General features: G+C 45.0%; 2 protein-coding genes and 2 long non-coding RNA genes across 20 annotated transcripts in view; 3 read left to right on the top strand and 1 right to left on the bottom strand.

Annotated features, from left to right (window-relative positions):
• Window positions 1-16,723, top strand: part of MICU1 (mitochondrial calcium uptake 1) — a 248,383-nt gene extending 231,660 nt beyond the window's left edge. For all 11 annotated transcript variants that reach the window (XM_038534294.1, XM_038534296.1, XM_038534288.1 and 8 more), the window contains 2 exons: window positions 10,729-10,818; window positions 15,742-16,723. In XM_038534294.1, coding sequence (XP_038390222.1) covers window positions 10,729-10,818; window positions 15,742-15,902 — 251 coding nt within the window. In that variant the 3' untranslated portion in view covers window positions 15,903-16,723. The remainder of the gene's footprint in view (window positions 1-10,728; window positions 10,819-15,741) is intronic.
• On the bottom strand, window positions 7,971-27,296 carry LOC111095481. 2 transcript variants are annotated; one of them, XR_005357954.1, is made up of 3 exons: window positions 26,476-27,296; window positions 14,886-15,044; window positions 7,971-8,972 (listed from the first exon to the last, which is right to left on the bottom strand). It is a non-coding gene; the product is annotated as an uncharacterized LOC111095481 (long non-coding RNA). The 2 variants fall into 2 exon arrangements; XR_005357955.1 differs by lacking the exon at window positions 26,476-27,296 and adding an exon at window positions 17,042-17,506.
• LOC119871471 lies at window positions 19,513-24,804 on the top strand. The gene is made up of 2 exons (XR_005357956.1): window positions 19,513-19,834; window positions 24,081-24,804. It is a non-coding gene; the product is annotated as an uncharacterized LOC119871471 (long non-coding RNA).
• DNAJB12 (DnaJ heat shock protein family (Hsp40) member B12) overlaps window positions 26,724-27,301 on the top strand; it is a 17,975-nt gene continuing 17,397 nt past the window's right edge. For 4 of the 6 annotated variants that reach the window (XR_005357952.1, XR_005357951.1, XM_038534297.1 and 1 more), the window contains exon 1: window positions 26,725-26,968. Coding sequence is in view for 4 of the 6 variants with exons in the window: in XM_038534297.1 (XP_038390225.1) it covers window positions 26,836-26,968 (133 nt within the window). In the remaining 2 variants the exon portion in view is untranslated. Of the gene's footprint in view, window positions 26,969-27,301 lie in introns of all 6 variants that reach the window. The other 2 variants (XM_038534300.1, XM_038534298.1) reach the window with 2 other exon arrangements.

Here is a 27,301-nt window from a genome sequence, read left to right as displayed (position 1 = left end):
TGTCATTTTTAAACATCCTTTTTAGTAGCTCAAGAAAGACACTCTCTAGGTCATTTCTTTCCAGTTCCCTTTGGCTGAGCATAGACCATTCTTAGGGTGAGAATAAAGTCCTTTTGGTAAACTAGGGTGTTTTGGAGTTAGTGCCCTTCTCTTGAATAGGAAATATGACATGACATTTCCCCCACAGAGTTGTCTCTTCTGTTCAGGACCATGTTCTACAGACACATTCTGACATCTAGAATTCATACCTTAGAGTTGACACAGACTCATAGTTCCTCTCTAATCTAGCTTCTTATCCCACATAGGAATGTCTTAGTAGGACACATCTGTGTTCATCATTTTTCTAATCCTATTACTCTTTGTGAAGAAACCAACACACAGAAGCCTAAAGTCACTTACATAAGGTCACATAACAAGAAAAGTTGGTGTCCCTTTAAAGGATACCATAGAACAGAAAAAGACACGTGTATATCAAATGGTATGTTTGTCAACATTGAAACATAGGACATACAGATGTGGACCTCTCAGTTTCTAATCAAGATGTTCTTCACCAGCTCTACTCTTTGGTGTGGCAATGCTTTGTTACGCATTTAAATACTGTCCTAACATCTAGCACTTCTTGAGAGTTAACTATATGCATGAAATTTGTAAGTAAAAATTTTGGCTTCAAACTCAAACCTGAGTTTGAGTCCTTGCTCCTCACTACCTTTGTGACCTTGAATAAATCACTTAAGTTCTCAAAGCCTCAGTTTCCTGATCAATAGAATGGTGATAATAGAATATGGCTTCAGGGTTATTGTGCCAGTTAATGAGACAATATTATATTAATATATCAGATGGAAAGGATAACTATACCCAGATGCCTGTTCTGGTTTTCGGCCCCTAGATAATATCTTTCCACTGTCCAGGAGCTTATAGAGTTCTACCCCAATATGGGAACTTAGCAAAAAGTTATTAAACAAAACTAAAAAGATTACCCTAGGACCTCATGGAACTTACTTTTGTTCTCTTAGGAAGTAGTATCTACAGCTTTTTTCAGTCACTTTTGAATTCATGTTTGTTTTGAAGTTATAAGTTGGGGTGCCTGGGTGGCTCAGTAGTTGAGCATCTGCCTTTGGTTCAGGTCATGATTCTGGAGTCCTGGGATCGAGTCCCACATCAGGCAGGGAGCCTGCTTCTCCCTGCCTATGCCTCTGCCTCTCTCTCTGTCTCTCATGAGTAAATAAATCTTAAAAATAAAAAAAAAAATTTTTTTTAAAAAGTTACTAAGTAATTTGCACTTACTAATGAGGAAGATTGGAGCCTTTCACTTCTCCTCAGTTTCATCATTCACCCAAAGATTCTTGAGATCATTGCTTTCAGAAGGCATTATCCTTATTTAAGTTCACTTTTCCTAGAATATGTAACCCCTGTTAACATCTCTAGTGTTCTCAACATTCAAGGGGAAGTTTTCACTACACCATAAACTCTTGAGGACACGAATCATGTTCTCCATATCTTTGTATCCTACTTTGATCCTAGAACAATTCTTTATATACACAGTAGATGTTCATCTAATGTGAATAAATGAGTGGATTAATTCTAGACATAGTCAAGTCCTAGAAAGGATGGTGACTTGCTCTTATAAAAGCCTAGTGTGAGGGAGAAAATGATACAACTATGTCACCTTCACCTGTCACTAATTTTTTTAAGACCATGGGCAAGTCACAACTTCTCTGACCCTCAGGTTAGAGTGATACTAAATGTCTCCAAAGGTTCTTCCAGATTAGAAATTCTAGGACTATAATTAAGTCAGCTTTTTTACTGAATGTAGTAATGTTTTAAGGGACATGTTATAGCCTAAAGTTATATCCAAATTTCTGTGAAAATGAAGTAACTTATAATTATCAGATATATTTGAAATCAGAGCAGCACTGTTGAATTCCCAAAAGCAGGGTGGCAATCTCAATTTATATTCTTGTTAAGAAATGTAAAACTTAATTAGACTTTGGCCAGTGTATCTAAAGATCTAATTTGTGGAGTTTGGTATAGTAGTTGCAGGAGAGGTACATTTGTGTAAAATGTACCTAAAATGAGCACAGCTGTACATCAAGTATGATTCTAAGAACCCCAGAAGGACATTCCCAGCTATAAAAACCTTCTACTTAGCTTTCTTGCTGCATAACAAATTACTACAAATTTAGTATCTTAACCTGTTATCTCAGTTTCTGTAAGTCAGTCTGGGCACAGCATAACTGGCTTCTTTCTCAGCTTGGGTCTTTTTTTTTTTTTTTTAAGACTTTATTTATTTATTTGAGAGAGAGAAGGAGCAGAGGGCAGAGTAGGCTCCCAGCTGAGACTGACACGGAGCTCAATCCCAGGACCCCAAGATCATGACCTGAGCCAAAAGCAGATGCTCAATTGACAGAGCCACCCAAATGCCTCTTCGCTGCTTGGGTCTTAACAAGGTTTAAAGTATAGTGAGTGTTGGAAGAGCTGCATTCTCATCTACAGCTCAGGGTCCTCTTCCAAGCTCATTTAGGTTCCTGGAAGAATTCAATTCCTTTCAGTTGTAGGACTTTTCCTTGCTGGCTGCCAGCCAGGGATCACTCTCAGCGGGCCACTGCAGTTCCTTGCCATGTGGCCCACTCACAACATGGCAGCTCACTTCTTCACAGCCAGCAGGAGACACCCTTTCTCCGGTTGTGCTGAGTTGCATTCTTTTATTATATAATAGTAATCATGGGAGTGATTATCCCATTACCTTTTCCATATAAAGTAACCTAATCACAGTAGTACCCCATTATGTTCACGTAGATCCTGCCCACACTCAAGGAAAGGATTATAGAGGGTGTATATATGTATATATATACACATATATATGTATTAGAGATTATTAGAGTTTATTAGAGATTATAGAGGGTGTGTATATGTGTGTATGTGTGTATATATATATATACACACACATGTATATATATATATACACACACATACCAGAGGGTGGGAATGTTGGGGACTGTCTCAGAATTCTGCCCTCCACACAAGCCATAATTCCAGAAATTCACACTTTTACATTGATTCTTTGAAGACTTCCGAAGATACGGACATTTTAAGTGATTTAAGCCATGTTATCTAAAAAAAAAAAAGTAAAATAACATGGCAGCCATAAAATTTTAATGTGAGAAGGGAAGTTATAAATAATTTTATTTAAACCTTTTATTGTTTTTAACCTCTTCAATTACTCACAAAGAGGAAGGAAATGACTTGTTCAAATCACTGGTAGTGTGACACAATACTGAGACCAGAGATTTAGGCTCACTGACTTCCACACCATTGTTCTCCTTGGCTCATGACACCCACTGCTGCTACAAGAACCTAGAGAATTATATAAGGGATTCAGTGTTTATATGTGAAAGCAGAAATAGGAAAAGTTCACAGCAAGAATGTATGAGAGAGCATTCCCCAGACAGCTATAGCATAAAGGCAGGAGTGGGACTGTCACAAAGATGTGTGGGGAACAGGTTATGTGGGGGAAAGGCTCCTATTTTATAAATTCTTTTAAAGTTTGTGGGAGGCAAGCCCCTGCACTTCAGTTCATCGCTGCATTTTGTAGAAACATTTATATGTGAAGAGGAGTGTTGACCAGGATTCCATTCATTTAAGACAAAGTCATCAATGTTTAAAATGATTCATGATGAAGGCAAGGAAGCTCAAATTCTGAAAGAAATGTTTGCTTTATGAGGCAATTTCTCTGCAAAGACCTCATTTATTTTCCCAAATTTAAAGGCCCTTAGCAATTCTAAAGATTGATTCTGACTTAACTATATTACTTTGAATATATTGTGATTTAGTAAAATTATGTAAGTGCCTCCAGGGAGGAAGAGAGCTGTTTTGAGGATTCATGATTACCAGTGAGAGAGAGAGGAGGGTGAGGGTAGGATAAACTGCCCAAAATCCACATAAATAGACAAATAAGGACAAAATTAGCCAATATTGTGTCCCGCTGAGAAAAGGATCAGAAAGGAATTCCACCAACGGGGAAATACAGAGATTAGTATTTATTCAAACTCTGCTTCTATAGGGACTTCAAGGTTTACTACCCTTAGAAGCCTCTGAAGCTTTGATGAGACACTTGTCAAGGTGAAGAGTATTTAACCTTATACATTATTTCAGCAAGGCAGATTTTAAATATATCAGTTCCCCTCCTTGACGCTACCAGAGATTCAAATTCTATTGAAGCTGACAACTGTAGGCCACCAAGGAAGTAATGTTGTAAAGGGAAGGGCAATAAAAGGTACTCCCTCCTCAAGATTGAGGTTAGGATAAATTAGGAACTGGTTACATAAATGATATATCCTGTCAGTGGAATACTATGCAGCTGTTAAAAAAGAATTATTTATGTAAGGGTATGGCATTCTTCCTAAGAGATGTTGTTAAATGAGTAAAGCAAAACCATGTATTTAGCATACTACTATTTTTGTGGAAAGAAATGAAGAATGAAAATTTGATTTTTATATCCACATTTCTGGAGCAACTGGAGATATTGGTTGCCCCTGGACAACTAGGTGACTAGGAGATAAGGTTGGGAAGGGTACTTCGACCCTTTTGTACCATTTGAATTTTGAAACAGATAAATGTATTAGCTAATGAAAACCAGCTTTTTCAAGTAAAAAGAATGAGAATTTAAAGAGTTAAGGAGGCAAAAACAAGTGAATATGGGAAGTTGGTCTCCAAGTAAGAGCTGGCTTTGTTATAAAGGTTTCCTTGCAACAGGCCTTAACTGTCCCTCTGTAAAATCTATCCTGATGCTCTCACCACCCCCTACACCTTCTGTTCTCGCTCACTAGTCAGGCGTTAGCATCCCTTGCCGCTTTCAGTACTTTATTCAGATTGACTCCTCCACCCCCCCCACCCCACATCACCCACTATCATACATGCTCAAATCTGGAGCAGGCATCTCTTTAATCCTTTAGAATTCAGATCCAAAATGTACCTCCTCCCAAACACACACTAGTCCACTGTAACCCATATGTGTCTATTAATATGTCTGATAATTTCTCCTACATATTTCTCAGTCTTAATGGCATATACAGTCTCCCCCACTAAATTGATCATTCTATGGGTGCATCAGCTGAAATCACTTCCCAGTGGTGCTGGTAAAAATGTTTGCCTTTTGTGAACAGAATATGATGAGGACTTTTGAAGCCAGATATTAAATAATGGATAATGGCAATAAACTTAACTCTAAATCAGTTTATACTAGATTAAGCACGTAAAGCTCATCGAAGCAGTCATCTGGGATGATGCCCTGAGATTCAGAAAACCTGAGATTCAGGTTTTCTCTGTTGCATGTTCTGGTATTTAGGAGCTAGGACCACCAACATCACCTCTGACTAGGTGGCAGCCGGAGTACACAGAGGGGGTCAACCCACCTACATCTTAAAAGCACCAGGAAGAACAAGGAATTGTTATTTTCATTATTGGTATACTGCTCTGCTCTTAGCTGCTTAAATTGCTAGTTCCCATGAATGCTGTCCTTCCCGCCTCCCCCGCCCCCCAGAATCAGGTTGAAATGTGTGTGTTCTCTTAGCCAAAGTGCCTTGAAAGAAGATACAAAAGAAAGGACAGTGCTCTCCGAGGGAGAATCCTTCTACCTATCCCCACCACACCCCCAAAGCCATCTAGGGACGGACTGAAGAAACGAAGGCATCTGTATCATTAGCCTTTCCAGGACTGAAGCAGAAATGTCTCCCCTCACTTAACCTTGGCAGTCACAAGCCAGCTTTTCATTTTTTCCGCTGCAGTCCAGGAAGGCAGGAATAATCACATGGCCACACAGCCAGAGACTGCCAGCCCAACTTGGAGTATCACCTTTCCAAACACCTTTGCAATTAGGAAGAGACAGGCAGCTTCTAACTGGGTCATGCTCGCTCATCATCGTAGCCAGATCTGTGCATCAGAGGCAACTGTGGGGAAGAGCTCCCAGGGCCACCTCTGTTTCACTTGTTTGTTGTTGTATTTTTTTTTTAAGATTTTATTTATTCATGAAAGACACAGAGAGAGAAAGAGAGAGAGGCAGAGATACAGACAGAAGGAGAAACAGGCTCCATTCAGGGAGTCTGATGTGGGAGTCGATCCCGGGTCTCCAGGATCAGGCCCAGAGCTGAAGGCAGCATTAAACCACTGAGCCACCAGGGCTGCCCTGTTTCACGTGTTTTTCATTGGGTTGCAGGTAAATAAACTTTTTAAATTATCCCCGAAATTACTAGAAGTTTGAAGGGAATGCTAATGTCTTCCAGCATATAGGGCAATCAGATCTGTGATCAAACCATAATGCTGACTCCTCCTCACAGCCTCCAGCTATTCAGTTACTGATCTCTGCCCACTAGCACTGAGGATTCCCCAACCAGCTTTTTCTTTTACCTGAGCTTTCTCTGTTGTCTAGGGGGACACTTTCATAGAGGAATCAGTATTGTCCATATACAGGTGCAAGTAGACCCAGGGTGCATACAGAAAAGATTATGGGCTGGAAGTCGGGAGACCTAGATTCTAGACCTAGGTCCGCTGCCCGCTGAGCAAATTATTCTCTGGATTTTGCACTTTCTCTGAGGTTCTCTTCTAGTCCTAAGAGTCTCTGATTCCAAGTGGATATCTGGTCTCTTATCCCTGCAGAACTCTCCCTTCTTCTGTTCGACAACTGTGGTAAATAACTCTGTGTAACGTAGCTTCTGACATTGTAGTCACACAGACTCAGCATATGTTCTTCCTACTACTGAACTCTCCAGCTATGGACCTTGCCAGAGAGGAGACTGGGGACCTGGCACAACTCAGATTCGATTCTGTCTGGACTTTTCAAAAGGGTACCACATTTTCAAGAGCCAGCTGAGCCCGCTTCTACACATTCTTCCTTATCCTAATCTAGTAGAAATCACCCCATCTCATTGTCCATCTGTTGTTCGGGCAGCAGGACCACATTTGCACCAAAGAAGTATATAGGCCTTGGAAACCTAGACCTTCTCCAGGGTGACTTCACGCTCCAGGCAGACATCTTTCAGATTACAAACTAGAATCCCAGCCATCAATCAGTTAGCATCATCAGTGAGAAAGACCCAGATTCCAGAATCCTGGTCTACCTAGGGAGGTCAAAAGCTGGGTGGGGCAGTGGGGGAGGAGGGCAGTGTTCTGCTTGCTATGATTTTTTTTTTTAAGATTTTATTTATTTATTCATGAGAGACACAGGCAGAGGGAGAAAGAAGCAGGCTCCATGCAGGAAGCCTGATGTGGGACTCAATCCCGGGTCTCCAGGACCATGCCCTGGGCTGAAGGCAGGCGCTTAACCGATGAGCCACTCGGGCATCCCTGCTTGCTATGATTTAATTATGACTTTCTGACTCAGGGATGTGGAAGCAAATATAAATGAGCCAACTCTCAGGACCAGCCGTCAAGCATGTGGCTTGTAATCTGCTATCATCTTGCTTGTTCCCAAGAGCTCACATTTTGACAGCTCACCAGCTAGTTAAAGATTTGTTTCCTCCACTGCTCTGATTCATACCCTGGGGACCTGAGGATCTTGGACAGGGAAAGGGCACCCCTAGCTGATGACATCCCAGTAGTTTGAGTTACAGTGACTTAGCAGCCCTGGTAACCGTCTCCAAGTGAAACAGAATGTAATCTGTAATTGTTCTGTCAAGTGATGGCATTGATAATGAGGCATTCCTGCTGGTGGCCTCCAGAGGTCCCTGTTCTGTAACCACTAAGTACCACTTCAGTGAGCTTTTCACTAAAAATTGTCAAGAGCAGTCACTGATATCCTTGGATCCTATTTAGTTAATGGTTTATCTAGAGGAAAGGACCCTACCAGTCTTCGTGGTGCAAAGGATGGGCACTTGGAACATCAAGAGGAATCAGCAGCGGGTACTCTGCCCTGAGAGAATGGAAGGAAATGGGAAAGAGAAAAAGAGGCTAGTTATCAGTTTTGATGGAAGTGTGGGATTGATGTGAAATGCAGACAAAGGAATGGTTAATAACAAAGCGACTGTTTATCGAATACAAAGCCGGTTTTAATCCACTTCTCAGAACATATTCTGTGACTGCAAAGGATAGTTCTATCACAGTCTGAGGCATCCAGTTCCTTCTGATCCGATTCTGTTTGCACTGAGCAATCTTCTGAGATGAATTGAATTTCCTTAGTTAGATTTTCCAACTGAGAAGTATAATAACCAGCTGTTACCATTTTAGTTCTCTTAACAGTTACTATTCTTGTTGTAAATTGGCATGCTGATTTCTGTTCCTTCCTTGGGCAGTTTAGTTAGCAGGAATCAGTTCTTCCTGGGCCAGCAGAGAAAATCAAGTATCTAGACCTACAAGGCAAAGTTTTTAAACCCCAGAACTTCTGCAGTTGTGCAGATTCTCCAGCTCCCCTGTCGGCAGTTAACCACATCTCATGAACATCCGCTGAAATACCTTCTGCTGAAGTCTTGAAGTTCCAAGGGATCTTGATTCCTCCTTCACCCTAACTAACATCCTGGGTGTGGGTGAGAAAATTGGCTCTTCTTGCCCTCCTGGGCAGCCGTCCCCCTCAAGCCAGAGGCTGTGAACACTAAGGCATAGCCTAACTTGTGGCCAATACGACTTTCCTATACCCTTTGTCATAGAGATCCTCAGCTGTCTCTGTATACCTCCACCCTCAGATTCTCAAAAACACCAACAAACTGTTCTTTGGACTGCTAAGCCCCTCAACAGTTATTTTGTGGCATCCCCTCATATGAATATGAAAAAATTAAATTTAAAGCGATTTCAAGAGACTTCATCAGGGTCACCCAGCAAATGGGTGGTGGAGCCAGAGCAAAGCTCAGAGTCTGGTGACTCCAAGCAGTTTCTCTCCTGCATCCCCTCCTTGCATCTCTGCCTTGCTCTGGTACTTGTATCTGCCAACCTTGGGGGCGCTGTGGTGAATACATAGAGGTGACTGAGGCCAAGTGAAAGGTTGAATGCTGGAGAAAATGACAGGAAAGAACTGAAATTAATAGGAACCAAATCCACAGAGAAGGCACACTGACTTTAATTCAAGTTCACACTGCTTCTGGGTGAATCTAATCTTTAAATCTAATATTTAGAACACTTCATTGCTAGTTGATTGATAAGTAAAAGTCAATCCTTTTCTTTCCCGTGAGGTTTACCTCACTTAAGATAAGTGTCCATAAGCAATAACATAAATTATACGTGCCCCTAGATCAGGTTTGAGGACAGACAGTGAGAATAGGTAGTGGAAATGGCCTAACCTTTCCTGGCTTGTCTTTCATGAGAACCCAATTTTCACATGATTGCCAGTGTCTAACAGTAAATGTCAGATAAAGAGAAAATGGTAAGAGAGAAGAGATTTTCCGTGGAGGTCTGGAAGAAGAAAAACAAAACAAAACAAAAAAGGCCACAGACACTGAATTAGTGATATGGGGGCCCACTGTTACCCCAGAGGGCACAGTTGAAAAGAAAGAGTGGCTGATGGAAGGCCAGGAGGAGGGGCAAGGAGCTCATGGATGCAGGTCCTTAGCTGGCAGTCAGCAAAGGAAAGGTGATGCCTGTTAGTGTCCTGACACAAACCTCCTCATTCCCCACCTCTCATTCTTTTGCTGCCTGCTTATTTCCTTGACTTTTTCATCATCATATTTTTTCCTGCCAGAGAGAGATGCCAAGATGGAGACTATTGCAATATCGGGCGTTCTTAGTTTTTTTCTCAAGGCACACTCCTGGTAATAAGAGAACCACCAATGCATGCTCTAGACCATTAGAATCCCATGCTTAAATATTATGTGGATTTTTCACCTTTTAAATTTTTACTATGGTATAGGGTGCCAGGGTGGCTCGGTGGGTTTATCATCCAACTTGTTTTCAGCTCAAGTCATGATCTCAGAGTCATGGGATCGAGTCCTGCATCAGGTTCCATGCATGGTGGGGAGTCACCTGGAAATTCTCTCTCCCTTTCCATCTCCTTCTGCCCCTCCCCATGTCTCATGCTTGTGCTCTGTCTCTGTCTCTCTCTCTCTCAAATAAGTGGATAAAATTTAATTTTTTTTAATTTTTACTGTGGTGACATATATATTAACATAAAGATGACAGTTAAACCATTTTTAACTGTACAAATCATCAGCATTAATTACATTCACACTGTTGTGCAACTGTCACTTCCAAAATGTTTCCATCACCCCAAAGAGAAAATCTGTATCTGCTGACCACTAATTTCCCATTCCCCATCATCCTAGCCCCTGGTAACCACTAATCTACTTTCTGTCTCTATGAACTTAGTATCAGGCACTCTCACTTAACTGTATATACCTCCTAAAATATAGCAGCAGTAGAAAAGAATGGAACCTAGGGGCACCTGGGTAGCTCAGTCAACTGGGCATCTACCTTCGGCTCAGGTCATGATCTTGGGATCCTGGGATCAAGCCCTGAATCGGGCTCCCTGCTCAGCGGGGAGTCTGCTTCTCCCTCTTCCTCTGCCCCTCCCCGCTGCTTGTGTGCATGTTCTCTCAAGTGAATAAATGAAATCTTTTTTAAAAAGAAAAGAATGGAACCTGAGATGAAAAGGAAAGGATGTTTTGGGTTAAAACCAAATTCTCATTTTCTTAAATATGACTTAAGTATAGTTGAAAACTTTTTATTATGACCGAGTAGTTTTATCCCACCCATTCAGAGACCGCAAACTGAAAGTCCCTCTGCCGTACTAATTCAGCATCTCTCTTCTTTCAGTGACCATGCAGCAGGTGGCCAGGACAGTAGCTAAAGTGGAACTCTCCGACCATGTGTGTGATGTGGTGTTTGCGCTCTTTGACTGCGATGGTGAGTGGGGCCCTCTGGAGTTAGATTGTCCTTGAAGTAGACATTGTTTATAACGGAGCCTTGCAGACAGCTCCAGTGCACTAGCCTGTACCTCTTCAACTTACCCCTTTCCCACACCAGTAGCTCAGCCCTCCGCATCATCACTTGAGAACTATAACCATAGGTCCTGGTTTGTGTTTTCCATTTCTTCTTGTAACTCCAATTTGCCTATAGGCCTAAATTAATGTATGACCATAAAGATCTTAACAAAGGAAACAATTCAATTCCAGTAGTGTTTGTAAAAGTAAACTCAAATATAAAAACTAAAAAAAAAAAAAAAAAGGAAACAAAAATATTAGACTCAACTTGCCCCTTAATAGACCAGGAGCACACAATTAACTGAGTGCATCTAGAAAGGTGGTCCTGACCTCTCTACCTCCCAAAGCACATTGCAGTCATTCACATTCCATTTTTGCCCTCTAGCTTGCAGTGGTTTGTGGTGTCTGTGACCACTCTGTAGTTGAGCCCATTTAAGAGGTCCTGGTTCCACTGTGGTGTCATTTCTCAGCTATGTGTCCTGGCATAATACTACTACTGATGTTCACAGTACAACCTTACCCTTTTCCTCGGTGCTTACTAAGAGCCAGGCATTGTGCTTAGCTACTCAGGTAATTCTCTGACTGTAAGAACTGTTCTTCACCACATTTTCCAGATAAGGATGCTGAGACTTAGGCTGAGTCGTTTCCCCAGGAGCACACAGGTAGTAGTAGATAGCATAGCGAGGATATGAATCAAAGCTGGCAGCTTCCCTCTATTCTGTTACCTCTACTGCTTGTGTCACAGCCAGGATTCATTGTTCATCTTCCCTCTAGGAAGTAAGACCAGTGGAATCCAGGAAGCAGGTCAGAAGTTCCTGCCTTGGTGAAACCTTCCTTCTGGCCCCGGCATAGTGAATCCCTTGGGCTTTTTTATTCCTTAACGTGTTTCAATTTGTCTTCATTACAGCATGTTACTCTCTACCTCTGTGTATATGACCTATCTTCCCTACTAAGTTGTGAGGTTTTTTTTTTTTTTTTTTAAGGTTTTCACTTTGATTCCGGTGAGTTAACATACAATGTTCTATTCGTTTCAGGTGTACAGCATAGTGATTCCACAATTCCATACATCATCCACTGCCCATCACCACAAGTGCCCTCCTTCATCCCTATCACCCATGTCACCCATCCCCCCCACCACCTCCCCTCTGGTCACCATCAGTTTGTTCTCCTTAGTTAAGAGCCTGTTTCTTGGTTTGTCTCTTTTTCTCTCTCTCTTTTTTCCCCTGTTGCTCATTTTGTTTCTTAAATTCCACAAGAGTAAAATCATATGGTTTTTGTCCTTCTCTGACTGATTTTGCTTATTAGCCTTATACTCTCTAGCTCTATCCATGTCATTGCAAATGGCAAGATTTCATTGCTTTTTATGGCTCAGTATTCCAGGGTGTGTGTGTGTGTGTGGGTGTGTGTGTGTGTGTGTGTACGTACATGTACATACATACACACCACATCTCCTTTATCCAGTCAGCGTGGATGGACACTGGGGCTGCTTCCATATCTTGGCTATTGTAAATAACCCTGCAGTAAATAAATTATGAGCCTTTTAAGGGTAGTTGCAAGTCCTTTGTTCACCTTTGGACTCCTCCATAGGTACCTCGATAGTACTTTGCACCTAATAGGTGTTTCTTAAGTTATTGAAATTACCTAGTTGAACTTGAGTTATCTAAACCTCCCACCTGCACCCACAACCAAGGTCTGAGTCAAACCTTGTTTTGTTCCAGGGTTAGAACAAGAAGATGGCCTCACCCTCGGGTAGGGGTGGGTTATTCTCTAGTGCTGCCCTATCCAAAATGATACTACTACTTACATGTGGCTATTTAAATTTAGATCAATTAGGGCAGCCCCGGTGGCTCAGCAGTTTAGTGCTGCCTGCAGCCCAGGGCATGATCCTGGAGACCCTGGATCGAGTCCCAGGTCAGGCTCTCTGCATGGAGCCTGCTTCTACCTCTGCCCTGTGTCTCTGACTCTCATTCTCTCTCTGTGTCTCTATGAATGAATAAATAAAAAATCTTAAATAAATAAATAAATAAATAAATAAATAAAAATAAATTTAGATCAATTAAAATTAACAACTGAAAACAGTTCCTTGGTCTGTCTAACCACATTTCAAGTACTCAATAGCTGCATGTGACCAGTGGCTACCATATTAAGTAGCACAGATTAAAAAAAAAATTCCCTCATGAAAGATGGTTCTAATGAAGAGCACTGCTCTACAGTTTAGCTTCCCTCAGATTTTGTTTTTGCAAAATCACTTCTAGTTGGTTTGAGGTTTTTTCCAAAAAACACTTAATTTTATAATTTTTGAAGCCAGAGAGCCAGTCCATAAAGTAAATATGAGAATAAAGGCAAGCGGCCTCACAGTGCCCCTCTTCTCCTAGGAAGGCCTGAGAAATGAAATTGGATTTTCCAGCCTTTTAGAAGGAGGTTCTGTCAATATCTACTTGAGTCACCTTTAAAAAAATCATTTAACACCTCTGGGTTGGTTTGTTTGTTTTTATCTACAGAAAAAGGAAGTGCATATTAAATTTAAAAGCCATTGTTATTCTACAAGCTCTAGATCTTAGGTCAAAATGCCAGAGGACATTGACTTTTCAGACTTGTTCATCCCAGAATTTAGAGTTGCACTCACAGATGACACATGCACACAGATGACATTCAGTCATATACTTGCTTCATAAGTAGCAGAAGCCATTCACATTGATTAGCTCTGGCCTTAGGGAAGCAGGAAGCAAATCCCATGATAGTCTAAATGACCTCAGATTTTTTCATCTTCAGCCTCTCTTATAAAGATATTAAGAATCTCATTTAGACCTTTTTTGTTCTTTTAATTATATTCCATTTTTTAAGATTTTATTTTTTATTTGAGAGAGAGTGACACACAGCACAAATAGGGGGAGGGGCAGAGGGAGAAAATCAGACTCCCCACTGAGCAAGGAGCCCAACAGGGCTCAATCTCAAGACCCTGAGATCATGACCTGAGCTGAAGGCAAATGCTTAACCGACTGAGCCACCCAGGTGCCCTTTTAATTGTATTCTTAATAAGCCATATTATTGGTCACTTTTCAGCCAGCCAGGCTACATTTTAACTCTTTATATTGAAGTATAATATACATACAGAAAAGTGCAAATATCATAAGTAAACACCTTGCTAAATTTTTAAAAACTGAACGCACTGGGGCACCTGGGTAGCTCAGTCAGTTGAGCCTCTGCCTTCAGCTCAGGACATGATCCCAGGGTCCTAGGAGCAAGCCCAGCATCTGGTTCCCTGCTCAGTGGGGAGCCTGCTTCTCCCTCTCCCTCTGCCTTTCCCTGCCCCCCAGTTTGTGCTCACTCACTTTCTCTCTCATGCTCTCTTTCAAATAAATAAATTCTTAAAAAATAATAACTGAACACACCTGTATAACCAGCATTATCCAGAAACATCACATTAGCAGGACCACAGAGCCCCCTGGTACTGCCTTCCAGTCACTTCCTCTCCCAAAGATAATCCTTCTCCTGACTTTGAAAACCATAGATTAGGTCTCCTAATCTCCTAATCTCCTCCTTGCTATGAGGTACCTCTGAGGCTCTCCATGCTCCCTCCAGCCAGAAAACATGGGCCAGTTTAGGTTTTCAGGTACTCTCCACAAAAGTAAACCCTGTGTTCCTTCTTTCCACTCTCTTCCCAGGCCAGTTGTTAGTAAGAGTCTGTTTGCTGGCTTCCTGTTGTCTTATCCCCACCAGAAATGGCTGCCGTTCTTTTAGTCAGCAGCAGACCTTTACTCCTAGGCGTGTAGTTAAAGGGTAACTGTTCTCTACTGTTGACATGGTTCCTGTTCTGTGTGGCTGAAGAGGTTGACCTTTGGTTAAACCAGACACACTCCAAGTTGCTCTCCAGACCTAAGAGACTGTCACTGAAGAGGGCGAAATGGGAGGCCATGAGAAAATAGGCTTAACCCAAAGCCAGATTTTTGATTTTGGTTTTTACTGTGAAAACCCTACTTCATCTCTCACCTGGACTATGGCAGTAGTCTTCCCGATTGATTCCTGTATTCCAGTTATGTGGTTCTCTTGTCCTATCCCCATATCCAGCCAGAGAAATCCATCCAAAATGGAAATCTAACTCCATCTCACTTACTTACTTGCAGTCCTTTCCTTCCTTCCGCTCCACTCCTGGAAGATAAAGCGCAAACACTTTAATGAAAATACAAGCCCCTTGGGGACCTGTCTCCTGCCCACCCCTTCTGTTTACTTCCCCACCCCTGTGTACAGCAGTTCCTAGGTACCCAACAGCCTGCTCCCTGCCTATGCCTTTGCTCATGCGACTAGAATGAACCACTACCTAGAAAGCCTCCTCTGTCTCACTCCCTCCTACTTGGCCAATTTCTGCTCATCCTCTGGGATTCAACTTAGGAGTCACCTCCAGGAAGCCTTTATTGCTCTGTGCTTGCACTATGCTGAGCCTGGGTTAGATCTCTTCCTCTGTGCCCCCCATAGCATCTTCTGTTCACCCCACTTTGGCATTTGCCACCCTGTCAAAATAATATATTTGTCTCTCCCACATCCTGGTTGTATCTCAAAGGACAAGGTCCTGTTTACCTCTTTATTGTCAAATCCTAGTATAGGACCTGACCTACGATATATTCTTGTTCAACTTTTATCATACTACACTAACCTGCCACTGAGTTATAATCCAAAACATCAAGGAAGGAGCAAACCATTTGTTTGAAGCCAAGAGAATTAAATTTGGCTGTGAGGGTGCACTGGGCTCTGGAACCCACATGTGATGTGGGTGTGAATGATGGCATTTTCTCAGCGTCTTTGTTCAAAGGCCTCCACTTATCCCTCTTGTGTTTGCCTCTTCCTCTAGGCAATGGGGAGCTGAGCAATAAGGAATTTGTTTCCATCATGAAGCAGCGGCTGATGAGAGGCCTAGAGAAGCCCAAAGACATGGGCTTCACCCGCCTCATGCAGGCCATGTGGAAATGCGCACAGGAAACTGCCTGGGACTTCGCTTTGCCTAAACAGTAACCCAGAACTGTGAGAGGGACCACCGCCTCCACCCAGAGCACCCTGACCCCTTGAGCAGAGCCTTGGCACAAGCTTTCTGGCTGCTGCTTCTGGAAGTAGCGCTCCCTTCCTCTTGGGAATGATCTCAGGATTCAACCAGTTTCTCCTCTCCACCCTTTCTTTGGCAAAGCATTTTTGCTCAGCTCTCTTTCTGCCCAGTGATTATCCCCATAGGTTCTCAAAAACGTGAACAAGTCCCAAAAGTTCAGGCTTCTGGCATCTTCATCAGCACCATGCATTCAAATTACCCTGTGGATGAAGAATGCAAGGAACCACCCACATACCCGCAAACCCTGGGAAACAGTTCTCGAGTAATTTTTGCTGTGGATTTACATTAAGAACATTCTTTGCTTTTCCTCCTGCTGGTGTTTTTAAGCCACAAGTTGGGAAGACCTCTGAAAGGCAGAAGGAAGCCTGTGATGAACGGTCATGAGGAAGAGCCGGGCAGCCTGGGCCAGAGAAAGGATCCATGTCAGTCCCCAGGATGGTTCTGAGGCCTGCTCCGGGCAGGTGATAGGCACAGCGGGATTTGGAGCAAGATTTGGAATTTCAAGCAGCTGCTTCATGGCTCTTGGGCTCCCTAGGAGGACTCTGCCATAACTCGGTGCCTAATGAGCAGCAGTGATTGAGTCTGTGTTCCCTGCAAGTGCCATTTCCCCTCCAGGAGCGGCCCTCTGAAGCTGAAGCCTGGCTCAGAGCCTGTCTGCCCTCTGTCTTAAACCCTCGTAAAATATCACTTTAATTAGAACAGTTTACAATAAACTCCCCCTACCCCCACAAAAGGCTCTTGTGTCTTTTATTTTAGGATCCTCTGGGGTACTTGTCATTTCATTTCTCCACTGGGTTTGAGATCCTGCCTGTTTCCTTCTACCACGGTCTGGTTCTTCCTGTTGAAAGGCTAAAAGTGAGGGCATTTGGAGGGCAGTGGTGGCGTTGTCCTAGCACAGTTTGGATGGCATCATCTTCGGCCAGGTACACAGTCCTTGGTAACTCAGACTCCACAATTAGGAACTAAGATGGGGTGGTGTATATGAGAAATCATCTGGTGTAGTGGACCTAAATTTTAGAGTCAAAACAACCAGTGTTTTATACGGACTCACCTCTCACTAACTCAGTATGGCCTTGAACAAGTAATTTCCCATCTGTTTCCTTAACTGCAAAATGACAGGGTTGAGCCTAATGAGTTCTCAGGTTTCTTCCAGGTCCAAAAGTATCTCCTTCAGTTCTCCTCCAGAATTCCTGCAGCCTCCAGAACGTCCCCAGGTAATGCTCCCTGGCCTGACAGTGTCTTGAGTCCAGTAACAGAACCACCATACCAAACCCAGAGCTTCCTTTGAGCCCTAGAAGTTGGTGGGAAATGTTCATCAGCCAATTAAGAGCGGAGGCCTGGGTCTCTGCACCTGTGACAGTGCCAACCCCAGCATTTTCTCCAGAGCAACTTCACAACTTCATTTCCAGCATCCTTTCTGGGAGCAGATTAGATTATTTTTCAAATGAGTTTGCCACTCACCTACCTCTCTGCCTTCCACTCTCCTTTCTTGGGATATGAATTATGGTACCCAAGTGTGGTCTTTGCCTTGCTCATTGCTCTGGGGCAAAATGTGAGCTTTTCTTTTTTTTTTTTTTTTAAGATTTTTTTAAATGTATTTATTCATAGACACAGAGAGAGAGACAGAGACACAGAGGGAGAAGCAGGCTCCATGCAGGGAGCCCGATATGGGACTCGATCCCGGGTCTCCAGGATCACACCCCAGGCTGCAGGCGGCACCAAACCACTGTGCCACCAGGGCTGCCCAATGAGAGCTTTTCTTAAATTTGTCCCAGAATCCCAAAATCACTCTTTTCCACAACCCTCATTTCTCCAGCCTGCAAGAGAAGTCCCATTCACAGCCTTCATGGGCATTCATTCTCCCGCAAGAAGAGATCTGCTGATTGGCCTGGGTTCACGGAAGCTGAAAACCAGAGCACAGCAGGATAGGGTAAAGATCTTACCTACATCTTGAAACCCTCTGTCAAGGGCACTCACCTACCACAGGTACATGGAATTTCAGCTGGGCTCCTTTAGCCGCTAGGAGTGCCTGAGAAAGCATAGGGGGTCCAGGTGCTCAAGAAGACAGGATGGCCACACTTTGGCACAATAGGGTTAAATGTGCAGGTAAGAGGTACCAGCTAAATCACCCAGAAGAGGCCAGGGTCCGCCAAAGAAGTCCTTGAGCAAGGTGGCATGTGAGCAGGCTGAGAGGATTTCACTAGGCAGCATGTGGGATAGGCTGGGAGCACTGGGAAGTACAAAAGGCTGATACATGCTTCTCTTTTTATCCAAACTGTTTCTTCTACCTAGATAGAATAACCTTCCCCTCCTCAAGACTCCACTCCAGGGCACCCTGGGTGGCTCAGTGGTTTAGCGCTGCCTTTAGCCCAAGGTGTGATCCTGGAGATCCAGAATCGAGTCCCACGTTGGGCTCCCTGCATGGAGCCTGCTTCTCCCTCTGCCTGTGTCTCTGCCTCTCTCTCTCTCTGTGTCTCTCATGAATAAATAAAATCATTAAAAAAAAAAAGACTCCACTCAAGCTGTCTCCTCCTAAGCCCACCTGGACTATCTTCCTGACAAGACTAGTAGCCCCTCCTCTGCCTCCCAAGGACCACTTGCCCACCCCTAACAACACTGCTGTAATCAATGTAATGTTTATGGGATTGTCATCCACAAAGTTCAGACCCAGAGCAGTGACACCGTCAAAGAAATAGTCCACTACCAAAAGCCAATTTTAAAATAATTCTTGGACAATGTAAAAATGATATTAGCAATACCACAATAAATTTCTCCCACATACCCACAGCCTTTCTCTGTGTTTGCTGATGTTCTCTATTTCTTAAAAATAAATTCCCCAGGGCAGCCCCGGTGGCGCAGCGGTTTAGCGCCGCCTGCAGCCCAGGGCGTGATCCTGGAGACCTGGGATCGAGTCCCACATCAGGCTCCCTGCATGGAGCCTGCTTCTCCCTCTGCCTGTGTCTCTGCCTCTCTCTCTCTCTAGCTGTGTCTCTGTGAATAAATAAAATCTTAAAAAAAAATGAAAATAAAAAAATAAATTCCCCAGTTCTAGCCCTTAGGCTTCAGGGAAAGAAAGAAACTCAGAGGGAACCCAGGCTGCTGGGTTTCCTTGTGACCCTGGGCTCAGCATCATCCACAAGGACAAGCAGAGAGAATATGGAGAGAGACTTTCTAAGAAAAATCGTTTAAGAATATGCATGCTCTTCAAAAATCATATTAATAGCTTCTAGTGCCCCACCTAATTTTAGCTCTGGTTAAAGCATATGCACTTAAACTGAACTGGAGTCTAAGAAAGGAGAAGTCCAGGGCACAGCTGCTGCCAGACAGGAGAGAAGGGACAGCAGTATGGGAGCCAGGAGCCAGGTGCCCCAGCTGGATGGAGCATCCTCTCCAAGGCTTAGCATAGCCCAAGCCGGGTTATGTGCCCCAAGAGGCTTAGAAAAGCGAGGGAACCGAGGCAAGAGTTCAGCTTTCAGGCTTCAAGTGCCACCTGCTGGCAAGAAGGCTCAGTGCAGGGACTCTGGTCTGGAGCCGGAGAGGGCGAAGCCTCTTGAGTCCAGCCTACCCCAGCCCTGCTTCAGAGACTAGGCCTCTCAGGGCCCTGGGCAGCACAGTGTAGGGTGGGATGACCGGCCAGAGATGGACCATAACCATGAAAAGAGATAGTATGCATATTATCATTGAGAAGAGGAAAGCAGCAATGCCTGTGTTGTGTTCCTGTGGCTCCAGAATGGGATTTTTTACCAGCAAATGAGAGTGCATGAGTTGCTCTATTCATTCCACAACTCGTTACTGCCCACCCGGTATGTGCCAAGCATTAAGCAAGGTCTTCAAGGAGTTTGTGGTAAGTACACGTTGCTATGAGAGCACTTAGAAAAGCAGAAGGGCCACCCAATCCCAATTTGGAGGTCAAAGCAAGCATGCAGAGGAAAGGATTTCTCTTGAAGTAAAAAGGGGAAAAAAAAACAAGGCCTGCCAGTTGAGTAGGAGCTAACAGTGGGGGAGGGGCCCAGGCAGAGGCTGCCTCGCTTGCAAAGGTCCAAAGGCCAAAAAGCATGTTTCTGGGAACTGAAGCTCTAGGGAGTATCCAGGACAGATTGGAGAGTGATTTTGTGACCCTAGAATTAATTAATATGGTAATCTTCACCCAAAAAACAAATTAAAAATGCATTTGAAGATTTTAGAACACACATAGATTATAGAAAAAAGTCATCATGGAAATTTTAAAATGCTTAGAACAGAATATGATAATGAAGATACAAAATATTAAGACTTGTGGGACACAGCTAAAGGGAAACTTAAAACCTCCTAACAACTTCCATACTTACTTATAGATGATGAGCTGACAATAAGCATCTGCCTCAAGAAGTTGGAAAAAAAGAGGGCACCTGGGTGACTCAGTGGTTGAGCATCTGCCTTTGGCTCAGGTCACATCCCGGGGTCCCGGGATTGAGTCCCACATCGGGCTCCCCACAGAGAGCCTGCTTCTCCCTCTACCTATGTCTCTGCCTCTTTGTGTCTCTCATGAATAAATAAATGAAATCTTTTTTTCTTTCTTTTTTTTTTAATTTTATTTATTCATGAAAGACACAAAGAGAGAGAGAGAGGCAGAGACACAGGCAGAGGGAGAAGCAGGCTCCATGCAGGGAGCCCGACACGGGACTCGATCCCAGGTCTCGAGGATCGTACCCTGGGCCGAAGGCAGCACTAAACAGCTGAGCCACCAGGGCTGCCCAAATAATTGACATCTTTAAAAAAATAAAATAAAATCTACTTATAACAAAAAATACCAAACCCAGATGACTTTATATGAGAGAGGGGGAAAACAGAACCAGATCCTGTAAGATCCTGTAAGACCCAATAAGGAGTTGGGACTTTATCTTAATTATAATTAGTAGCCACTGACGATTTTAAACCAGAAGATGATGTAATGAGCTTTGCATTTTGGAATGATGACTGCCTGAAATGCCACAGATGGATTGGAGTGGGATCCAGGTTTGAGACTGCTATAATAATGGTAAGCAGATGCAGGGAGCTTGGATTAGGGCAATGGCTGCAGAGTTGGAGTCACTAACAGAATTGGGAGATGTCTAGGTCAGCCCTGAGGGATGGGGGTGGGGTCACGTAAGTTGGAGGATTGTGAGGGAGAGGGAATAATCACAACTGACACCCAGATTTGTGTTTAGGTAACACAGTGTATGGTTGTGCTCTTCAGTGGGATTGGGAAACAGAACCAGCTGTGGCTGGAGGAAGAGGCAGCATCTTTGACATGCTCAGGTGCATAAGACATCCTGGTAGAAATATCTGATGGGTGGTCACATAGAAGGATCTGGATGGACCTAGGGGCACCTAGGTGGCTCAGTCAGTTAAGTGTCGAACTCTTGGTTTCCGTTCAGGTCATGATCTCAGTCGTGAGATCGAGGTCCACATTAGGCTCCACACTCAGCCAAGAGTCTACTTTGAAGATTTCTCTCCCTCTGCCCCTCCCCCTACTCATGTGCTTGCATGCCCTCCCTCTCTCCCTCTCTAATAAATCTTAAAAAAAAAAAAAAAAAGAAAGAAAGAAAGAAAGAAAGAAAGAAAAGAAACATTAACATTAAAAAAAAAAAAAGAATCTGGACCCAGGAAAGGGGTCTAGGGTGGAGATATGGTGTAGGAATCTCCTAAAAATCTGGGTTCTCTGAGCTTCAAGGCCAACTAATCACAAACACATAAGTCTGAACCAGTTTCCTAACTGTAAAATACTAACCCCAGCTCCGTCGCTTCCCCAAGGGATGTTAGGAGTAAAGACCATTGAAGTGAAAGGACTTTGAATCAAAGAACCGGTGCTTGGCGGGTTATCTATGGGTTATCTATCAGTGACAGGTTTGGTAGGAAGGACCCCAAGTGCCTGGTGCCGTCTTTCCAGACTCCAGCCCTGCCTAGGTGTCAAGAGCTCCTTTTTCTCTAGGGATAAGAGAGAGGCCAAAGGACCACAGTGGAGATCCCCAAAGATGCTATGGGGAAATACTTTTGAACTCATTCAACCAGTAATTTGTTGAAACTCGAATATTCAATCACCTATCAGTCATGCACATGTGGGTAAATTTTCACCATCTTCAGTGTGAGGCTCAGGTTTTCTTCTTTCTTTTCCCATAGGTGAACGTTCACATGGTTCCAAAGTCAACCCTAACATTATAGGACATAAAGGGGTGTCTGGGTGGCTCAGTCAGTTGAGCGTTCAACTCTCCGGTTTCAGCTCAGGTCATGGCCTCAGGGTTGTGGGATCGGGCCTCATGTCGGCACAGAGTCTTCTTGTCCCTCTCAGCTCCCACCTGCCTTCTCTCACTCTCAAAAATATAAATACATAAATTTTTTTAAGGGATACATTGGAAAGCCTCCCCGCCATTCCCATAGCTGCACAGTATTCCATTGTATACCATGGTTTAATCAGTAAGAGCAGTTTCTCAGGGAGAGATTTGGGGGCCTGGAGCTCTCTAAAAAGAAAGGTTTGGTGAGCCACATTTGGAGGCAGCAAGGGACACTGGGAAACCAGCAAAAGAGCAAATGACAGGGAGTGGGGGGGTACTAATTTGGCAATTCCTCCTGAAGCTTTAGGCAGGAATGTATCCCCCTAGCTAGTTCAGGAAAACTCTGAATAAAGTATTTATAGAGAGAAAAACCTGTCTCTGAGATCCATTTACTCTCTTCACAAATTTGAGCCCATATTAGGTATCAGGCCCTGTGCTCAGGTCATGGAGAACATGAGGGCAAGATCTTCATCTTAAAAAATATATTAATTAATTAATTAATTAATTAATTAAAAAAAGATCTTCATCTTGCTGTGGGAGGCAGTGAAGGTGAGTGTCGTTGGGGGAGCCAGACTCACAAAGGAGGAGGCCCCTTCTCAGCCTCAGATCTTGTCTCAGATGTCATCTCAGACCCCACACACGCAACTAGCAACTCCCTCTTCTGAGCCTTCTCCGGAGCTTACCCACAATCCCACTGTTGTACTTGCCACACTGTCCTCTCGCTTTTTACTGTCGAGCTCCTCTACTGGACTGTGAGTTCCCTGAGGTCAGGCACTGTCCTTTAGACATAGTGCATTCTGAATCCCTCAAATTCTGCACAGGGCCTGGCTTTCCATATAGACATCTGCCTGTTAAATTAATCCTACCTCTTTGCAGAGATGGAGCTGAAGCTGAGCCTGGAAGAACAGGTTTGTGTGGCCAATGGGAAAGATAATTTAGGAGGACAGTCAGATAGATAGGGTTGGGGTGAAATGTCTTAGTAGAGATGGAGAGGAGACAATAGGAGATTAAAGCTTATTAAGGTCAGACTGTGAATTCTTGGTGCCCCCAGAGGAGGGAAATACAGAGGCTACTGGTCATCTAATACAAGGATGGTGTCAGCTCTAGAAGCAAAATGGGGAGATGCTGAGATTCATTTGGGGATTGATTTCCCCAGTGACTTCTCCTGGGTATCTGTGGAGGCAATTAAGAACTTTTTTCTTTTTCCACTCTTTTTGAGCCTTACCCTCCCACAAATACCAGGATCCCAGCTAGTCAGGGGAGACCTTTCCAATTTTTCCCTTGGATCAAAATCATGACATCTTGATTTCAAGAACTATCAAGGAGAAACTAATTTCAAGCTGGCCTACCAGTTCCGTTTTTAAACAAAACCGATAGACCAAGGACCATAATGTCTAACCTGAACTGAGCAGAAGTGTGGCTCCCGTCCTGGCCTTTGGACTGAGAAGGACCCATAGAGAGTCAATGCCTCAGATGAAAAACAATACACCCAGTTTGAGATCTACAAGAAAGGTAGGGAGCCGTGACATGGAGGCTGGTTAGGCCAGCAGTCAGACAGTTTATAATCCCTTCTGAAAGAACAAAGCCTTTCTGAATGGAAACAATGCAGAGACCCAGCTCAGCTGCAGAAAGGAAGGAAGGAGAAGAATGCAGAAAATAAGGCACAGAGCAGCCCTACGACATACACACACTCAGCCTGTCTCTTCAGCATCTGACTGCTCCAGACCCTGCCAACCGAGCCAAATTACTGACCACAGACTCTAAATTTAAGTAACATTTTGTCATTTTTATGTGTTGCAGGAAAGAAAAAGAGGGCTCGCCAGCCAGCGGCTGGGCAATCACAGCCCAATCCCTTAATGCAATGAACTTACAGGCCTTCTTTTACACAAGTGCCCCCTTCACAAAGTGAAGCACCTGTGGTCGGCCGGAGAAGAGGGGCCCCGTGATACTCAGGAAACGAAAGAGGAGACTTCGTGATACTCAGCAGAAGAGGGGACGATTGGCCTGGCAGTCCTAGGTCAACAAACCTCACAAAGGCGAGATGAAGGGTGTCCTAGTATTTATTCATTAACATATGTTAGGGACCGGTCAATCTTTGGAGATCTTTTCTCCAAGGGTAGGGCTGTCTTATTAGGGAAGTGCTGTGACGCCCAGGTGGCTCAGCAGTTGAGCGACTGCCTTCCACCCAGGGTGTGATCCTGGAGTCCCAGGGTCAAGTCCCACGTCGGGCTCTCTGCATGGAGCCTGCTTCTCCCTCTGCCTCTGTCTCTGCCTCTCTCTTTGGGTCTCTCATGAATAAATAAATAAAATCTTAAAAAAAAAAAAGAGGGGCTGATGCCTCCGCCATCAGGCTATTCTCTGGCAGGCCAGCTGGCGGTCGGTCTGTAAGTGTTTGCATTAAGAAGGGAACTGTGGGAACGGAAAGGAAAGCTGGAGGTGAAGAGACTTCCAAGGAGTGAGCCTGTAGAGCCAAGGATGTCCTGTTTCTTATTACACTGAGAAAATAAAAGCTATTTGAAAAGAACTTCCTTATGTTCCCACTTCCAATTTTACCAGCTGGCCTGCAGTATACCGAGCCACGCTGCCTTCCCTCCTGAAAATCTGGAGTCGACCATACAGCTATCTAAAGCTGTCCCCTCACTTGTGCCCCAGATGCCCTACCCCCGCCTACTCCTGTAATTGTCTCCCCTGTCTCCTGCATTACCAAAATCTCTTGCCCAATTAAGTGATTTCATCATTAAATCATTAATTAAATGACTAAATGAGCCACCTGGGTGGCTCAGTGGTTGAGCATCTGCCTTGGACTTGGGGTGTGACCCCGGGGTCCTGGGATCGAGTCCTGCATCAGGCTCCCTGCATGGATCCTGCTTCTCTCTCTGCCTGTGTCTCTGCCTCTCTTTCTCTCTCTGTCTCTCATGAATAAATAAAATCTTAAAAAAAAAAAAAGTAAAGGCATCACAAACCTAACACGCCCTAAACCAGACATCTCCTATCCCCTCTACCAAACTCCTCTCCGGCTTCCCCCAGCTTCTCTTGCTGCAGTAAAGGCGGGCTTTGTTCCTTCACTGCCCAGCCCCAAAGCCTGAAATCAGGCTCGACAGCCCTCTTCCTCAGTCCCACATCCCATCCAGCAGTGAACAAACTCATTCTGACGTGTGTCTGCAAAACCACATCTAGAGGTCGACGACTACTCACCACTGCCGCCGTCGCCCTGATCATCCGAGTTACCCTTCATCCCCGCCTGGGTTAGAGCAGGGGGCCTCTTCCCACATCCTGCGGGAAAGCCCCAGAGAGGGGCTGAGACCCGACCAGCCGAGCTGGCGACGCGGGCCGGGAACCCGGCCGGGGCGGCTTTCACTGGAGCGGTGGCCAATTCCGCTCTCCAGGGTAAGCCCGCATGCTTCTCCGGGGGGGATCCAGTAGTAACTCATCGAGAAAGTTCCCAGGACTAGAGCCTTTGCAAGCTCTTCCTCCAGCCTGGACCACCCCTCCCTGCAAACGGTCCCATGGGGGGGGGGGGGGGAGGAGGGCGGCGCCTGGGTGGCTCAGTCGGCTAAGCAACCGCCTTTGGCTCGGGTGACGATCCTGGGGCCCCGGCAAGGAGCCCCCATCCATCAGCCTCCCTGCTCGGGGGTGGAGGGGGGGGACCTTCTTGTCCCTCTGCCCTGCTCCCCTGCTTGTGCGCTCTCTCTCTCTAATAAGGAAATCAAATCTTAAAAAAAAGAAAAATAAATAAATAAAGTCGTATCTGGAATACCCGCTCTTTGTCCTGGATTCAGATTTCTGTTAGAATGCCAACTTCTTTTTTTTTCTTTTTTTAGAATGCCAACTTTTTTTTTTTTTTAAGTTTCAGTTTATTTTATTTATGATAGTCACACAGAGAGAGAGAGAGAGGCAGAGACACAGGCAGAGGGAGAAGCAGGCTCCATGCACCGGGAGCCCGACGTGGGATTCGATCCCGGGTCTCCAGGATCGTGCCCTGGGCCAAAGGCAGGGGCCAAACCGCTGCGCCACCCAGGGATCCCTAGAATGCCAACTTCTGAGAGATTTTTCTCATCAGCCTACTTAAAATAGCACCTCCCGCTCTCTAGTCCCTTCATTTTCTTCACAGCACCTGTCCCCACCTGAGCATCTCCATCTCCCGCCCCCCAACCAGAGCGTAAGTTCTATGAGGGCAGGGCTCCGTGGTGCTCACCACTGCGCACACCCAGCCTGGCAAATGCCTGTTGGACGAAATCGATAAATGACCTTCGGCTCAAGGCCACAGAGTCACTTCCAAGAACGCGCAAGCACATGGTCCACTTCAGGGGCCCCAGCATGACCCAGGATGGTTGGGCACGCACCCTCGGCAATACCTCTCCTAGCCGCGCCCCTCTTAGGAGACATACGGTAGCACTTCCGCCCTCGCTCAACTCTCGCTCAAATCTCGGGAAAGGAGGGGCGAGGGGGTTTGTGTCATCACCCTGCGCCCGCCTGCCCCGCGACGTGCCGGCGGCTGGCGCAGCCCTCCGCTCGCCCGGCCTCCCCCTCCCTGGTTCCGCGCTCTGGTTCCGCCATGGAATCCAACAAGGATGAAGCCGAGCGCTGTATTAGCATCGCCCTCAAGGCCATCCAGAGCAACCAGCCCGACCGGGCGCTCCGCTTCCTGGAGAAGGCGCAGCGGCTGTACCCGACGCCGCGAGTCCGCGGTGAGTGTGAAGAGCCGGAGAGGCAGAGGGGACATTAGAACTGATGGGGGGAATACGGGAACGGACCGAGGGGAGCAGTTGGAGGAGGGGGGAGGGGAGCTAGGCGCGGCTACGCCTGCGCACTGAGACGCGCGGGGGCCGCTGGGAGGTGTAGTCTTTGATTCCCACGCCTCTCCGGGACGCGGGACACCTGATGACAGGGGCGGCCGCGACTTCAAGTTTCGGGGTGTTTGTGGGACTCCGTGCGATTCAGAGTTCCCGAGGACGAGGGGCGCCGGCGGGCGAGGGGGGGCGAACTTAACCTGGAAGCCGAGTCGGACTACTTTTCCCAAG

The sequence above is a fragment of the Canis lupus genome, chromosome 4 (genome assembly GCF_011100685.1).
Source record: "Canis lupus familiaris isolate Mischka breed German Shepherd chromosome 4, alternate assembly UU_Cfam_GSD_1.0, whole genome shotgun sequence".
NCBI classification, from domain to species: domain Eukaryota; kingdom Metazoa; phylum Chordata; class Mammalia; order Carnivora; family Canidae; genus Canis; species Canis lupus.
Note: the sequence above shows the minus strand (reverse complement) of the source record. Positions and strands in the feature narration are given on the sequence as shown.